Genomic DNA, 18,802 nt, shown 5'->3' on the forward strand with positions numbered 1-18,802 from the left:
AGACATTGTAGCAGAGTATTGGGAGGTCTGACCTTGTCAGACTTCCCAACACTCCCAAAATTGTAAACACAGTAGAGATAAGGACATTTATTATAAATCCTTATCTCTACTCTGTTTACAACTTTCTACTTTTAATCCCCTTATCTGTCCTCTAGTCAAGTCTTTTCCTAGATTAAAAGAAAAAAAAAGTAAAGTAAACTGACACATTTTAAACAGACAGTGTTTGCTATCAGCATAAAAAGGTGTCTGTATACAATCAGTATGTGCATCAGTCCGTTTTTAGTCTCAGGGTCCATTCACACGGAGTAACGTGCCACGTGATGTGGCACGTATACCGCGTGTGAGACTGTGCGTGCCGTTAAAGCTCCCATTGTTTTCAATGGGAGGCTGGATCGTATACGCCGCGTTATTTTGCGACCGTGATTTTGCGGTCCCTACAGTCAAACATGGCGGAGGTTCCCTGATGTTTTGGGGTTGCTTTGCTGCCTCTGGCACTGGACTGCTTGACTGTGTGCATGGCATTATGAAGTCTGAAGACTACCAACAAATTTTGCAGTATAATGTAGGGCCCAGTGTGAGAAAGCTGGGTCTCCCTCAGAGGTCATGGGTCTTCCAGCAGGACAATGACCCAAAACACACTTAAAAAAGCACTAGAAAATGGTTTGAGAGAAAGCACTGGAGACTTCTAAAGTGAGCAGCAATGAGTCCAGACCTGAATCCCATAGAACACTTGTGGAGAGATCTCTTGATGGCAGTTTGGAGAAGGCATCCTTCACATCTCAGGGACCTGGAGCAGTTTGCCAAAGAAGAATGGTCTAAAATTCCAGCAGAGCATTGTAAAAGAAACTCATTGATGGTTCCGGAAGCGCTTGTTCGCAGTTATTTTGTCTAAAGGTTGTGCTACCAAGTATTAGGCTGAGGGTGCCAATACTTTTTTCCGGCCCATTTTTGGAGTTTTGTGTAAAATGATCAATGAACCTTTAAGTGTTGCACAGGAATTTAGGGAAATTGAAGGTGGTGTTTAGAGATTTCATATTATTATTATTATTATTATTATTATTTTTATTAAGCCCTAGAATTTACACACTCACAAGGGGTTAAAGGAGAAAATGCATCTCAGAATTTGTTATGCAATTTCTCCCGAGCACGATAATACCCCATATGTGGTCAGAAACTTCTATATGGGTACATGGTGTGGCTCACAACAGAAAGAGCACCATTTGCCTTTTGGAGAGCAGCATCATTTTTACGTGCCATGACGCATTTGCAGAGCCCCTGGGGTGACATTGCAGTAGAAAGTACCAAGAAGTGACCTCATTTTGGAAACAGCACCCCTCAAAAAAATTATCAACGGGCACAGTGATCATTTTCACCCCAGACAGGTTTTCCTAAATGAAATCCAAAATTTAAATTTAAATTTTCCCGGGTCTGTGCTATTGCAGTGTCCAATATATCATGTCCAGCTTGAAGCACTGCAATAAGTCAGCTGTCCAGTTATTAGTCTCTGTTTCCTTATTTTGAGAACAACTTACATATAGTCCTAATCCCTTGCCTGCAAATATTACTGGTCTCAAAATGTAATAAGAAATCAAACTATATATACAGTGTATATATATATATATATATATATATATATATATATATATATATATATATATATACCTCCCTTTGGAACTCTTCCACTGTAGTTTGCACCCCTTTGATTTTGAGAATTTGGTACATCCCTGACCAATCACTGGCCATTATGTAAGGAGTGGAGACTGTAATTCTCCAGCTTCAGTCAGTTGAGGGTTAAAGAGGTTGTCCCATCTCAAGGATCCTATCTATACTGGTAGCTTATGTAAATTGAAGACTTTTCCTAAATATATTGCTTTAGAAATTCTGCTTTGTTCTCCTGCTATGTGACCTTATTCCTCCCATTGTTTACACAGCGTTGCTATAACCATGGACCTGTGAGATAGGGGAAGTGATGTCACTTACTCACTGCTCTTGCTGCAGGTTAATCCTTTCAGCTAATTACAGTTTGCTGATAAAGCCCAGTCTCTTATCTCTCTATGTAAACTCACAGATAACACTGAGTTCATTCTGTACAAGCAACTGCATATTATCTGATCTGTATAAGTGTTAAAAATATGCAAATCTATTCTCCAGGATGTAATTAGGAGAACAGTGCCTCTGTATGCTTCTCGCTAGAGGGCAGCCTCCTTAACATCATGCATGACTCAGTTAATAAGCCTACTATCCTGATGCGTATTTAATTGCCAAATTAGTATTTCTATTCCAAAAGGAACAGATTCCCAGCTATGGACAGCGCTGACAGGGTCAGGGGATAATCATACACATTAGGGAGAGTGTGTGCCTACATAGGCAGTACGGAGACTTACAAGTCATTCCTGCTTCTGGGATTCTGGGTACTGCCTATGTAGGCACACACTCTCCCTAATGTGTATGATTATCCCCTGACCCTGGTCTATAGTCTCTCACTCTGCCAAATCATTATCCCTGCGCTATGCTGAGGAGGTCCAAAAGACCGAAACAACGCTGTCCATAGCTGGAAATCTGTTCCTTTTGGAATAGAAATACTAATTTGGCAATTAAATCCGCATCATGATAGTAGACTTATTAACTGAGTCATGCATGATGTTAAGGAGGCTGCCCTCTAGAGGGCAGCATACAGAGTGCACTGTTCTTCTAATTACATCCAGGAGAATAGATTTGCATATTTTTTACCCAGAATCCCTAGCAAAGCAGGAATGACTTGTAAGTCTCCGTACTGCCTATGTAGGCACACACTCTCCCTAATGTGTATGATTATCCCCTGACCCCGTGTAAGTGTTGTGAGACTTCTCCGGCCAGTTTAGCAAGAGGGAGGAGGAGAGAGGAGTATTATAGGAAGTGAGATGAAAAGACTACAGGCAAGACTGCTGAAACACTGAGATGGGAAAACCACTTTAAGTCTAAATCTTAGCGGGTAAAGGACCAGGTCCGTCTGTGCTCTAGGCATGTTTATACCATGATGGGTGTGAGTTGTAGCACAAGATGGCCCTACACAATATCAGGCAGGTGGTTTTTATGTAATGGCTAATGAGTGTTTGTATGGTAATGTTTAATATTTCCAATAAACTGAAGTATCCTGAACCCGCCATTTTCTAAGAATGGAGAATTGTCTTCAGACACAACCCTGCTCTTATCTATGCAGCTGGTGAGCAGTGGTTTATGTACACTCACCGGCCACTTTATTAGGTACACCATGCTAGTAACGGGTTGGACCCCCTTTTGCCTTCAGAACTGCCTCAATTCTTCGTGGCATAGATTCAACAAGGTGCTGGAAGCATTCCTCAGAGATTTTGGTCCATATTGACATGATGGCATCACACAGTTGCCGCAGATTTGTCGGCTGCACATCCATGATGCGAATCTCCCGTTCCACCACATCCCAAAGATGCTCTATTGGATTGAGATCTGGTGACTGTGGAGGCCATTGGAGTACAGTGAACTCATTGTCATGTTCAAGAAACCAGTCTGAGATGATTCCAGCTTTATGACATGGCATTGCATTATCCTGCTGAAAGTAGCCATCAGATGTTGGGTACATTGTGGTCATAAAGGGATGGACATGGTCAGCAACAATACTCAGGTAGGCTTTGGCGTTGCAACGATGCTCAATTGGTACCAAGGGGCCCAAAGAGTGCCAAGAAAATATTCCCCACACCATGACACCACCACCACCACCAGCCTGAACCGTTGATACAAGGCAGGATGGATCCATGCTTTCATGTTGTTGACGCCAAATTCTGACCCTACCATCCGAATGTCGCAGCAGAAATCGAGACTCATCAGACCAGGCAACGTTTTTCCAATCTTCAATTGTCCAATTTCGATGAGCTTGTGCAAATTGTAGCCTCAGTTTCCTGTTCTTAGCTGAAAGGAGTGGCACCCGGTGTGGTCTTCTGCTGCTGTAGCCCATCTGCCTCAAAGTTCGACGTACTGTGCGTTCAGAGATGCTCTTCTGGCTACCTTGGTTGTAACGGGTGGCTATTTGAGTCACTGTTGCCTTTCTATCAGCTCGAACAAGTCTGGCCATTCTCCTCTGACCTCTGGCATCAACAACGCATTTCCGCCCACAGAACTGCCGCTCACTGGATGTTTTTTCTTTTTCGGACCATTCTCTGTAAACCCTAGAGATGGTTGTGCGTGAAAATCCCAGTAGATCAGCAGTTTCTGAAATACTCAGACCAGCCCTTCTGGCACCAACAACCATGCCACGTTCAAAGGCACTCAAATCACCTTTCTTCCCCATACTGATGCTCGGTTTGAACTGCAGGAGATTGTCTTGACCATGTCTACATGCCTAAATGCACTGAGTTGCCGCCATGTGATTGGCTGATTAGAAATTAAGTGTTAACGAGCAGTTGGACAGGTGTACCTAATAAAGTGGCCGGTGAGTGTATATGCTTCACATTTTTTGTCCTATGTAGGTTGGCTTATGTAATACTGGCATATGTGTGTGTAACTTTACATTGGTTGTGTTACCTTATATGCTCTTACTATATAGTGGTGATGTGGGTATGATCTTTGCAATGCTACAGATATTTTTCAATTAAGTGCTCTGATCTTGTGATATTGTGGGCAATAGGAGCCTATTTATATATACAAAATACTGGGCCTCTCTATACACACATTAATTGTGGCTGTTCTCATCCCCTACACCACTAGCAGATTACACACCTGCTGGAGCTGCTCAGTCCAGTGCGACCTCCACTCTTGTTGTTTGACATCTGGTGTTTTTAAATGTTTTTATGTGTTTGTGTTTTCCTGATACCAATATTTTTTACAATTAAATTTTTTTTGTAACAATAAATTTAGATTTAAAATCAAAAGTATTTTTTGTGTTATTTATACATTGATACTTAGTTGGTGCTTTGAGTTTTTGCGGGTATCTTTGTTTATCTAGTATTGAGATTGCTTTGGGTTTGATTCTTATCTATGCGCTGTCTGATGTTGCATCTTATGTCCATTCACCGATCAGTCAGATCCAACAAACACATATGGAGATCCTGTGTCCCCCATCAACGGAGACAATAGAGCTCCCGTATCTCCCATCAATGGAGATCCTGTGTCCCCTATCATGTATGATCATCCCCAGTGGTCCCCTATCATGTATGATCATGCCCATTGATTGGCTGACTGCCATTTCCTGTGTGTCAAAACAGGACCAGGAAGTAGACACCAGTGGAGACCCAGTGAGCATCAAAATGGCAGTGATGGGGACTGATGATGTGAGAAATGCTTTTTTACTTACGTTTTATTAGCCTATTCTTCACCTTAAAGGGTATGTCCAGCCCCAAATCGAATTTCTGTTCTGATGACCTATCCACTGGATAGGTCAGTAAGTGGCTCAGTAGGTGATCTGCCCAGGTCTGACAGTCGAACCCCCAACAGATCATATGTTCTTTTAGCCTCTGGGTGCTGGAAACTGGTAATCGATGGGCAGCGTGTGCAGAACTGCTTCTATACAGTTAATAGGAACACCGCTATACAGTAATAGGAGCAGCGCTGCACAAGCCGCCCATCCTCAAGCAGCTTTTGACTGCTCGAATAGATGGCTTGTGGAAGTTTGAACACGGGCCGGACTTTGGACATGCCTGGGCTAGACTATGATCAGTTGATCCCTCTGGATTGAGCTTTTCATACTCTATTACATACCACTACAGTCAGCTGCTTTAGCTTCTCCCACTCTATGATGTCCATATGACTTAAACCTGCATGGAAAGGGGTTGCAAGTCATTAAAACAATGATGTGGACACTGTGTATAAATAATTAGATAGATTTGATGGTTTCACGGAATGCAATACTTTTATTCTGCTCACATTTAAATATTATATTCTTGCAGAGAAATGTACAAAACAGTAAAACCTTTGATATTTACAGTAATGCTGAATAGTGCTCTCTAATGCACATGCAAACCATAAAATACATAGAAATTGTACCTACACAATGTCCTTACTTCCAGTTCACATTTATCCATAACTTTCCTCCTTATTAGCAATAAACAATATCAATGCAACTTATTTGTGATCAGAGTAAGTGTAACGGGTGCATAGATGGGCCTGTTCTCTCAAAAACATGGACCTCAAAAACCATGTACACCTAGAATTTCTCACTGTACCAGCCATATTTAAAGTGCAGTCATCAATGGGGTGGGTGGGGGAGTTACATTAAAAATCTATTACTACAACATAAAAAATAAGATGTAATAATGCAATAAATGTCATTGGTGCAGTTTCCTGCCAAGTGACATAAATGAAGTGGACAATAAAAATGAGATTTTTGCATGACACTTTGGCACTGTTCGTGTAAATTTACCTCTCCATTCATATAATGTGTAGTACATGGCAAAGTAGCGGAAAGTACAATGGAATAGAAAAGTTGTATGTGATGGGTAATATTCCATCATAGCTTCTGGTGATGACCTAAAATTCAGATTTTTTAAATCTGGATCTGTCTACAGACTGTACGCTTAACTTGAGGCAAAAACTGCTCTCAATACAGAAGCAAGGCAAAGAATATAGAGAGACAGGATTTCACAGAAAGGAAAATGTGCTAACAAAGTATATTACAAAATGTATTAATGACACAAGTACTGCCAGAAAATCAAAAGTTGTCCGAAAGTTTAGATATGCTTAGGTGGAACATGCCCCAAATTCCTATTTGTGAAAGGTCCCTTAGAAGCCAAATGGTGCAATATTTTTGTGTTATTTTGGATCCTAGGAGAGTGGACCTGTGTCTATACTCCATGGCCCCTATATAATCTACTTGAATTTTCCAATTGAAACCCTCCGGTACAATGAGCCAGATTTACACCTCATATCTACAAGGAAAACTGTCTTTGTTGTCTGTAGCAACCAATCACAGCATGGCTTTCTTTTGATATTTTGCCTTTCATAAATCTGCCCCCTTGTGGTTATAGTGTAAAGCCCATGTATAGTGCAAAACACCTTCATTTTTATACTCCACCATTTTACAGATCTTGAGTTCATGTCCAACATTTCATTGATGTGATAGCAGAATATGTGAAGAAGGCAATCTGTTTTTCCTACCAATATGGAATGCAGGGTGCAGTGGCGTAACTAGGAATGGCGGGGCCCCGTGGCGAACTTTTGACATGGGCCATCCCCCCCGACTGACACCGACAACCTCGACAAAACCCCCTCCTACGCATTTCTGCGCGCTCTATTATGCCCCATAATGGCCCATGCACACAGTATTATACCCCATAGTGGCCCCTGCACACATTATTACGTCCCTTAGTAGCCCCTGCACACACTATTATGTCCCTCAGTGGCCCCTCCACACAGTATTATCCCCCATAGTGGCCCTTGCACACAGTATTGTACCCCATAGTGGCCCCTGCACACAGTATTATGTCTCACTGTGAAAACCCATAAACAATTATTATACTATACTAATATATATACTAATAATTGGAGACCCAGGGGGAGAAAAACATAAAAAACCTCTGTTACTCACCTATCTCCCGGCTCCTACATTGTCGGTGTCTGAAGTAGTCCATCTTCAATGACGTCAGACGTCACATGACCCGGGACGCAGGACGCAGTACAGTTTACATTTTATGTATTTTTTTATTTTATTTAGAACTGCTCTATTTTTGTCAAAAAAATTGTCCTTTTATCCCTATGCAAATGAGCAGCAAAGGATTTTAGAGGCATTGCTTTCCATCAATGGGCTTCACTATCTGCTGCTGCTAACTGCTGCTCAGCTCTATGCCATGCTCTGTCTGATAATGTCACACAGCACCCGGAAGTGAAGTACTGTGTGCTGAGGCAGTGGCAAGAGATGTCCGTCAACTAGCAGGGATGGAGCTGAGCAGCAGTTAGGAGCAGCAGATAGTGAAGCCCATTGATGGAAAGTAATGCCCCTAAAGCTCTTTTCTGCTTGCCTAGGGAGAAAAGGAAGCTTTTTACAAGAATGGAGCAGCTGTCTTGAATACGAAAGACATCATTGTAACCTGTGCTGACGGCCCTACGGGTACTGTGATTAGCTTATATCTCAATTTTTTGCTGACAGACTCCCTTTAATATCTGGATGTTAACATGTCAACAAAAGTCATAACTAGAAAAAAATTAATAAGATCTGTCAACATCAAATAATCTGATGAATTTTTTTGCATAAAACAAGCTAAAAAGAAATATTTTCTAAGTATAATAAAGATGATACATTAAAAAAAAATATTGACTGTATAAAAATCACCAGTGAAAATGGGATCATCAGTCTAAAGCCTGTCTCTGAAAATAAAGAAACTATTAATAACTGAATAGTACATGTGAATAGAAAACCTTGTTATTTATCTTATCAAAGAAAATTGCTCCTTTCTCCATTTACTCTCCTCCTCCCTTCAATAAGTCTCATGTATCCGATAGAATATGAAAATGAATACGGACTATCTGATTCACACACCTAAAAGCCTAGAGGTGAGGGGAAGAGAAGGCTACTGGATAGGGAGAGGACACAAAAGATTGACTGTCTGTCACCTAGTAAGTGATTTACTGTCTCACTTTACTGTAAGAGTAAGTATAGCAGAGCTAGCAGAGTTATCTTACTAAGTATAGCAGAGCTAGCAGAGTTATCTTAGTTACTAAACTTAGAGTTAGCAGCCTATTTGTGTGTGCGAATTAAAGGGAGGAAGGAGAAGAGACACCAGATAAATGGAGGTCTAAGCATTTTCTTTAACCCTTTAAGGTGCAACTAGTTGTTTCATTTGGCATGGAAGCGCTGTTAACTATATGCTCAGCGCAACGTAACAGTACAGTGTAGAGTGGGAAGGGCTATATTACAAAGTTTCTTACACTTGTACTATTCATTTTTTAAATGTTTTTCACAACTGGAAATATGCTTTAAGGGTAAGGCCCCACGGGGTGACCCGCAGCTATAAAGCTCTGTGGGGAAAAACTGCGGCAGGAGCGCATCCCGGTTCTTCCCGCATCACTTTAAACAGAAAGTTTGCGGAGTTTTCCTCCACTGACTTTCTTTTACAATTATATGTACAGGGAAGCTTCTGGCATTTCTGTAGATATAATTGACATGCTGCAGTTTCCAAAACCGCACCAGTTTTGGAAATCGCAGTGTGTCTGCACTGCAGTTTGTACCGTGAACTGAGCATGGAATTTGCAAGAATCCCATCCACTTTGCAGTTACTGTATTTGCCACAGGTAAATCGTGGCATTACCGGCCTATGGGGCCCCGGCCTAAAAGAGATTTTAAGAAAATGGAGCAGGGACTGGTAAAAATTAAAAAAATGACTTACACATTTATGTTAATGGGAGCTGAGCCGCAGTACTAGCCACTATACAAGGCCTGGAGCCTACTGCTTCTCGCCCTTTATTGAGTATAGTACTGGCACTAGAAGCAGCCCTGTACAGCTGATCAGTACAGAACCAATCACACATTTATGGCCTATACCAAGGATTAATCCTGGACAACCCCTTTAATGCCCAGATAACCCCTTTAATCATTTATCCCAAAATAAAATATATGAATTTTACTGTTGGAATTGGAAATGGAAAAGACAAATGGAAAATAGAAACTGGATGGATTGTGTAAAAAACCAACAATATAATTCTGACAAAATACATATTTTGAGAATCCCACTGTGCTGTAAGGAATGGAATAACTAAGTGTGCTGACCATCACGACCACCCTGGAGTTTTGCAGGAACTGGAGGCCGAGGCTTTGACGGAGCTATTTCAGGACGGATAATGTTAACAGATGCCATGTTTTTTGCAGCAGTTTTATCTGGGGCAACAGGTTTCTTGTCAGAAGACGAACAAGTCATAGATCGCTGGCGAATGGCAGGTGCGGCACGGGTAGCAGGCTCAGGTGGCTTCAGTGGTCGGCTTTGTGCCGGTGGTTGATGGGGACCACTGTTTACTGGACCATATAGGGGATTATCAACCATTTCTACTTTATCAGGTTGAGTTGTTGAACGTCTGTGGATAAAAAGAAAAACAAATCTGTAAATTCAGTAGCAACATAGTTGTATACACTATATACAGATATGTGACAACAAAGCATCTTTAACTTATTGCAAAGTTCCTCTTGCCCACATTCTACACCATATAACACGGGCTATCAGCATCATATGTAGCTCCCAATCTTCTATCCATGAAAAGGTTTTTTGGAACTCCTTAAGACATCAATATAAAATCATCAGGTTGAAGAGGCCACAGTATTCGGATGAGTATAGCACTGTACACTATATAGACTGTTCTTGGGTACTACAGCTCACTCACATTCAATGGATTGTATTATGTTTTGAGCTTTTTTTTATTGTCTTGGATTATTCCAACAATTATTCCCTACAATGTATGGAGAACCAGTAAAGGGGTCAATATACAATGTGGGGACCAAAAAATGATGCAATATATCAAGTAGGGGGCCAAAAAAGGTGACAATATACAGTATGAGGACCAAAAAAAGCGCTCAATATACAGTGTGGGGGTCAAAAAGGAGACTATATTTAGTGTTAAGGGGCCAAAAAAAGGACAATAGTATAGGGACAAATAAAGGGTCAAATATACTGTTAGATCCAATAAAAGGGGCAATATACTGTACACAGCGAGTAAAGGGGACAATATACTATGTGGGGGCCAGTAACGGGGGTTTTATACTGTGTGGGGGTCAGTAAAGAGAGCATTATACTGTGAGGAGCAGTATATGCAGGGATACAGCATGCGGGAACTGGCATTTTACTGGACAAAATAGTGCAGCATGCTTTACTATTTTGTTCAGATTTTTTGACCTAATGATAAAGAGGGGTACTTGGCCTAAACATTGATTTGTTAGGCCCCCAGTCATAATTTGCTTGGGTCCCCCTGCAAACAGTGATGTGATAGAATGACAGATGAACATGGCCTGTGAAGCAGAAGTTGTCTTCTGATATTGATGAACTATCCTAATTTTTTCATAAATATCAGTATCCTGGAAAAACCCTGTAAAATCACTAAGACCTATTTATCTGTGCATCAGAGGGGAACCATGCCATGAGATGCCAAGATACGCTAGGTAAATATGAGACATAATTTAATAAAAACCATAGGGGTGTTTTTTGCAGGATAAGTTGTTGCTGACCACAAAATAACTTTATTATAAAGCCATTTTTATATTTACTGCATAAAACTCGGTGTAGCCAACAGATTCCTGGATTTTCAGTTTTTATCAATATAAAAGATAATATAGGTTTATAATCTCTAGACCTAGAATCAATGGACTATTGACAATTGTCAGCCAGACACAGAGGTCTACAGAGATTACAGCCAAAGCTTTTTGTCAACATGTTGGAGTTCATCATACTAGATCCCCTGTCCCTATAATATTGAGTGAATTAACTGTGAGTCTAAAGCTAGCAATAGTCTCAAGATGATTTTTGTTGGAGTTACTTACATGGAATCTTGCTGCCGAACATTTGGAGCTCCTCGAGCATTGTTGGATATTACAAACTTCTGACTAGGTGCAGCAGAGCGAGCAGGGGGTGTGATTGGTGGGTCCCCGCGACCCATCACTGGGGAACCTGGTTTGCTTCGTTGCTCATTTCCTTTAAATCCCTGTGGGGTACTTGGAGGACTCTGTTTTACCTGGTTACTTAATGCCTGGGCTGCCACATTATGGTCTGTACTGGAAAGTGATGAAAACAAGATAAAACTGAGTACCAATACTGAAATCGTTTGATGTGGGTCAAATTTTGAAATATGTTTGATATAAATATCCAAAAATTAAAAGGTCAATGGGTTTTTGTACTCACTGTAAAATCGTTTTCTCATTGTATTCATTGGGGGACACAGCACCATGGTATATACCTGGCCAATAGGCAGGGGTGAACCTGCCCCTTTCGCTGCCCAAGGCGAACGACAGAAAGCCCCCCCCCCCGGAGGAGGGGGCGCGCGCGCGGCGGAGCTGAGGGGGCGTGGCTAAGAGGAGGGGCGCGGCTAAGCGGAGGGGCGGGGCTTAGTGGCGTTCGCAGGCAGAGAGCAGGCACGGAGAGGACCTGCTCTCTGTCTGAGCGTGAGGGGAAGCTGCTGGAGCCAATCCACCGCTCGGTGCGAAGCCAGTCCGGGACAGCTTGTCCTGGACTGGTTTAGGTCAGCAAAAATGCCGCCCTCCCTAGGGACCTGGCATAGCGCCGCCTGAAGCAGTCGCTTCAGGTCGCCTCATGGGAGGTGCGGCGCTGCCAATAGGAGGCTGACACTAGGAATAGCAAAAGATGTCAGCACTGCCACTAGGCTATACCCTCTCCACAGACACTGTGAAGAGGGTATAGCCCAGAGATGGATCCGACATCTTTTATCATTCCTAATGTCGGACTCCTAGTGACCAGGTCTATACCATGGTGTTGTGTCCCCCAATGAAAAATATATTTTACCAAACTTTTTGAATAGTTAAGGTTTTTCCTTTACTTATTTTACTGTGCATATGAAGTTAGACAAATGAAGTAACATTTGTTATAATTTGTAACATTTGGCTTTCTTAATGTTATATGAACAGGTGGTGCCCTTATTACCTCTATACAGATATAAGCACAAACTCTAATAAGTTATTATTTCTATTACACTGCATTTATAAGAACATTACAATGACTGTAGCCTATTGCTGACATAGCTGATGTTATATATCCACAATCACTTATCGCTGATTAACATACACTGCCATTGTGAGCCTGCTGAGAAATGCAGTTGATGCCTGCGGGTTTTAGCGCCATATTTAAACACCCCACATTAGTACAAGTATGGTGGATGTTTGGGGAGGGGTTAAAGGGAATCTGTCATCTTACAAATGCAATCCAATGTATTGTGGCATGTTGTAGAGAAAGATGAGATGAGCAGATTGATGTATATTCAGTTGGAAAAGATTTAGTATAACTAGTCATTTACATGTCTGCTCATTTTTGTCTTAGGATTCACATGGTCAGTCCCACTCAGTGATTGACATCCTTCCCCTAAACCCTTAAGGATAAACTCACTCTTTAGGCTGGGTTCATACTGGGCTTTTTGGTCCGCAAACTGAGGCGGATTAGACCCAATGAATGGGCCTAGTCTGGAGGAGGGAATGTCTTCAGGCAGATTCACCGCTCCCAGAGAAAAGAACTGAACGGCTTCTATTGATTTCAATGGGAGCCGTCTTTTTGGTCAGGATTTTGAAGCGGATACGGCCTCAAAATCCTGACCAAAATACCCCGTGTGAACTCAGCCTCAGAGTTCATTGCTCTCATCATGCATGTAGGACATTTTCTTTCATACAAAACGTAATCAAACATGATGGAATAAAGTGTCCGCCATGTTTATTACATTATAGTGAATGCAGATGGAGGGGGCTCTGCCTACATCAGTCATTCTATCAATGACTGACTGATCATGACTGATGAGAGCAACGGACTCAAAATGGTCATGTGAATCTAGCCTTAGCTACCGATTGCACTGATATATTCCGGAATTCCGGATATTATTACTTTTCCACTTGCCTAACCAACGTCAGCCTTATTTCCATAAGACATCTGGTATCTTTGACCAGGCCAACAAACTGTCTTCCCCCTTCTCTACTGTGTTGCTGTATTAAGTATACCTGCTAAATGTCTCCGGGGTGCACAATGGAACACCTCGCACACGTGCTATTTTATCAGCAATGCTTTTCCCACTCCTGCAAACAGAAGAGCAGATGACGTCACTCAGTTGCGTGTTTCCCTTGAAAAAATATTCACAAATATTGAACATTTTACTTGGTCTAAGCAGGAAATGCTGCACACATTGTTGTACTTAAAGCAAACTGAAGTATAAAGAATCCAATTTAAAGAAGCATGTCCATATTTTTTGGCCTCTATTTTTAAATTGGTTACATGCTTTGCTGTATATAAAAATACCTTTATTATGTAGATATCATGTCCACCATAAAATATTAACATAACTAATACATGTCAACTTTAGCCAATGCTAAGCACCAATTGAAATGCATGGAAGGAACTGCACACCTAAAAAGATTATGTGTATGATTATCCCCTGACCCTAAAAATATTATGATAATAGAAATAAACAAGACTTTCAGTTGTGAAGAGCTATTATATTCCACATTGCAGGCAGGCCAACATTAGATCCTGTCCTGGCACCATTTCGTAGTTGTGCTGTACTTTCCAAATGGTGTCGGCCATATTGGGACATTTTAGCACATACATTACAATTTCACCTTTGTGTAGTATACAGTAGTAGTAATATCCCCCCAATATCTTTACCATGTGATATCGTACATTACTAGTTTATTATATCTTATAATTACCTTGCTGGATGTTCCCATTGCTGGCTGTGCTGGGCTTTTATTTGTTGCTTTTGTGCTACAGTTTCATCTTTCTCAATCTTCACAAAATCTAAAAAAACAAATATTGATGTACTATAGTATAATTTGTAATATAATGTAGTACATTACTTCAAAAGGAACATTGTCTTTAATCTAACATTCTACAACCTAGAGTCCTATAATGTATTATTCTACAACCTAGCGTCCTATACTCTAGTATTCTACAACCTAGAGTCCTATAATGTAGTATACTACAACCTAGCATCCTATAATCTAGTATTCTACAACCTAGCGTCCTATAATCTAGTATTCTACAGCCTAGCATCCTATAATCTAGTATTATACAACCTAGCATCCTATACTCTAGTATTCTACAGCCTAGCATCCTATAATCTAGTATTCTACAACCTAGCGTCCTATACTCTAGTATTCTACAACCTAGTGTCCTATAATCCAGTATTCTACAACCTAGCGTCCTATACTCTAGTATTCTACAACCTAGAGTCCTATAATGTAGTATTCTACAACCTAGCATCCTATAATCTAGTATTCTACAACCTAGTGTCCTATAATCTAGTATTCTACAACCTAGCGTCCTATACTCTAGTATTCTACAACCTAGAGTCCTATAATGTAGTATTCTACAACCTAGCTTCCTATAATCTAGTATTCTACAACCTAGCGTCCTATAATCTAGTATTCTACAGCCTAGCGTCCTATAATCTAGTATTCTACAGCCTAGTGTCCTATAATCTAGTATTCTACAGCCTAGCGTCCTATAATCTAGTATTCTACAGCCTAGCATCCTATAATCCAGTATTCTACAACCTAGCATCCTATAATCTAGTATTCTACAGCCTAGCGTTCTATAATCCAGTATTCTACAACCTAGTGTCCTATAATCTAGTATTCTACAGCCTAGTGTCCTATAATCTAGTATTCTACAGCCTAGCGTCCTATAATCTAGTATTCTACAGCCTAGCATCCTATAATCCAGTATTCTACAACCTAGCATCCTATAATCTAGTATTCTACAGCCTAGCGTCCTATAATCTAGTATTCTACAACCTAGCGTCCTATAATCTAGTATTCTACAGCCTAGCGTCCTATACGCTAGTATTCTACAATTTAGCGTCCTATAATACAGCATTCTACAGCCTAGTGTCCTATAATCTAGTATTCTACAGCCTAGCATCCTATAATCTAGTATTCTACAACCTAGCGTCCTATAATCCAGTATTCTACAACCTAGCGTTCTATAATCCAGTATTCTACAACCTAGTGTCCTATAATCTAGTATTCTACAGCCTAGTGTCCTATAATCTAGTATTCTACAACCTAGCGTCCTATAATCTAGTATTCTACAACCTAGCGTCCTATAATCTAGTATTCTACAACCTAGCATCCTATAATCTAGTATTATACAACCTAATGTCCTATACTCTAGTATTCTACAATTTAGCGTCCTATAATACAGCATTCTACAGCCTAGTGTCCTATAATCTAGTATTCTACAGCCTAGCGTCCTATAATCTAGTATTCTACAACCTAGTGTCCTATAATCTAGTATTATACAACCTAATGTCCTATACTCTAGTATTCTACAATTTAGCGTCCTATAATCCAGTATTCTACAGCCTAGTGTCTTATAATCTAGTATTCTACAGCCTAGTGTCCTATAATCTAGTATTCTACAACCTAGCATCCTATAATCCAGTATTCTACAACCTAGCGTTCTATAATCCAGTATTCTACGACCTAGCATCCTATAATCTAGTATTCTACAGCCTAGTGTCCTATAATCTAGTATTCTACAGCCTAGTGTCCTATAATCTAGTATTCTACAGCCTAGCGTCCTATAATCTAGTATTCTACAGCCTAGCATCCTATAATCCAGTATTCTACAGCCTAGCGTCCTATAATCTAGTATTCTACAACCTAGCGTCCTATACGCTAGTATTCTACAATTTAGCGTCCTATAATACAGCATTCTACAGCCTAGTGTCCTATAATCTAGTATTCTACAACCTTACAACTATATGTTATATTCTTTTCTAGAATTGATAATCCAGATTACACCAGTGAGGAATCATTTCATCGGTTAGGCTAAAGCCTCACGAGACGTCCCAAAGCGTCCTATAATCTAGTATTCTACAACCTAGCGTCCTATAATCTAGTATTATACAACCTAACGTCCTATACTCTAGTATTCTACAATTTAGCGTCCTATAATACAGCATTCTACAGCCTAGTGTCCTATAATCTAGTATTCTACAGCCTAGCGTCCTATAATCTAGTATTCTACAACCTAGCATCCTATAATCCAGTATTCTACAACCTAGCGTTCTATAATCCAGTATTCTACAACCTAGTGTCCTATAATCTAGTATTCTACAGCCTAGTGTCCTATAATCTAGTATTCTACAGCCTAGCGTCCTATAATCTAGTATTCTACAGCCTAGCATCCTATAATCCAGTATTCTACAACCTAGCATCCTATAATCTAGTATTCTACAGCCTAGCGTCCTATAATTTAGTATTCTACAGCCTAGCGTCCTATAATCTAGTATTCTACAACCTAGCGTCCTATACGCTAGTATTCTACAATTTAGCGTCCTATAATACAGCATTCTACAGCCTAGTGTCCTATAATCTAGTATTCTACAACCTTACAACTATATGTTATATTCTTTTCTAGAATTGATAATCCAGATTACACCAGTGAGGAATCATTTCATCAGTTAGGCTAAAGCCTCACGAGACGTCCCAAAGAAATAAACCGTTGCGTGAAAAACCGTAACGGATCACAGTTCTTACCACTGCACTTTAAACAGAAAGTTTGTGGAGTTTTCCTCGGTAGACTTTCTGTTACAATTATACCTATGGGGAAACTGCTGCCATTTCCGTAGGTATAACTGACATGCTGCAATTTCCAAAACTGTGCTTGGAAACCATGGTGTGTCCGCATGGCGGTTTTTACCGCACAGTGGGCTTGGGATTCGTTAGAATCCCATCCACTTTGCTTGTATTGCAAATTGCAGCGTTTCCATCCCGTGGGGCCCCGACCTTAAAGGACTTTTCGTTTACATGGTAAACAGCTGGTAATGTAGAAGAAACAAATTGCTCTCTGTAAACGCCATACACAGACTTACCATATAGCTTCTCTCTCTGTTTCCCAGAGGATGCATGCAGATAGATCTCTCCCTGAAAGTGGCCTGTCTCCTCTCCATGGTGTGTCAGGGGGGTGACAAATGGGAATTGTTGTTGTTGCGGATCTTCCATGCGGAGCGCGATACATCCCTCACCTAAAGAAAAGTGAATAAAGAAAAGTGTTATAAAGGCTTAGAAAAACATAGCTGCTTTCTTTGTAAAACTGTTCCATGCTCCTTAGTAGGTTTGTCAAGTGTGAGAACATGAATCAAAATTCTTATACTTTATATTGTATATTATGTATTAGAAATACTAATTTTTCCTTCCATTAAAGGGGCTCTATCAGCAAAATCATGCTGCTAGAGCCCCACATATGCGTGAATAGCCTTTAAAAAGCCTTTAATAACCTAAAAAAGAATGTGCTCTACTTACGGTTCGTGCACCCTGGGGCGGGCATTCAGGGTGTGTCTTCATCTTCCTCCACGCCTCTTCTTCCTCCGATGTCCTCCGGTCCCGTCCTCCTCCGGCGCTCGCTCGCGGACACTGATATAAAAAAACGCTATCACTGTCCGTTCGCGAGCGCTGGAGGAAGACGGGATCGGAGGACATCGGAGGAAGAAGAGGCGGGGATGAAGATGAAGACACAACCTGAATGCCCGCCCAGCGTGCACGATCCGTAAGTAGAGCACATTCTTTTTTAGGTTATTATTTTATAATTTCCAGTAATTTCCTTGTTCTCATTGCAGATTCTTCCTGCCTGCACTTGTAGCAGAAGTGATTCTGTCAATGGCAGCATGTTAACAAATCATAGATAATTCAATATTTAATATATAACTTAATATACTTCCTATGTAGAAATATACAGGATTATACAAAGGTTTTAGGCAGGTGTGGAAAAAATGCTACAACGTAAGAATGCTTTCTAAAATAGAAATGTTTGATCAAACAAATCTGTATGATCAAAAAAGTGAATGATCAAAAGATAAAACTAAATCCTATCAATATTTGGTGTGACCTTTGCCCTTTCTCTTCCATCAGTTCTTCTCGGTGCACTTTTCTTCTAGGTGTACGTATTCTGAAGTCAAGATCATCTTTTGAAGAGCTGGGTCTGAATTCTCTAACCCCCAAGAATCCCAGTGCTGGGAAAAACTGCTTCTAGGCAGATATATCCTCTACAGTGACCACTACTGGAGGAATGCAGTATTGCAAGGTGACCATTCAAATAAATGAAAGTAATACATGGATAGAATAAAGTATAATGAATGTAAAGCATGTCTGGGCCAGGTATTCCAGAGA

The 18,802-nt window shown here is 40.6% G+C and overlaps 1 protein-coding gene across 2 annotated transcripts in view; it reads right to left on the reverse strand.

Annotated features, from left to right (window-relative positions):
• Positions 1–9,245: 9,245 nt before the first annotated feature.
• The window catches only part of INPP5D (inositol polyphosphate-5-phosphatase D), an 84,645-nt gene continuing 75,088 nt past the window's right edge, over positions 9,246–18,802 (reverse strand). Inside the window, exons 23-27 of one of the 2 annotated variants that reach the window (XM_075268919.1) lie at positions 17,509–17,661; positions 14,339–14,426; positions 13,634–13,708; positions 11,462–11,692; positions 9,246–10,008 (exon numbers count right to left, since the gene is read on the reverse strand). In XM_075268919.1, coding sequence (XP_075125020.1) covers positions 9,693–10,008; positions 11,462–11,692; positions 13,634–13,708; positions 14,339–14,426; positions 17,509–17,661 — 863 coding nt within the window. In that variant the 3' untranslated portion in view covers positions 9,246–9,692. The remainder of the gene's footprint in view (positions 10,009–11,461; positions 11,693–13,633; positions 13,709–14,338; positions 14,427–17,508; positions 17,662–18,802) is intronic. The other variant, XM_075268920.1, reaches the window with a different exon arrangement.

This window comes from Leptodactylus fuscus, chromosome 3 (genome assembly GCF_031893055.1).
Source record: "Leptodactylus fuscus isolate aLepFus1 chromosome 3, aLepFus1.hap2, whole genome shotgun sequence".
In the NCBI taxonomy this organism is placed as follows: Eukaryota; Metazoa; Chordata; class Amphibia; order Anura; family Leptodactylidae; genus Leptodactylus; species Leptodactylus fuscus.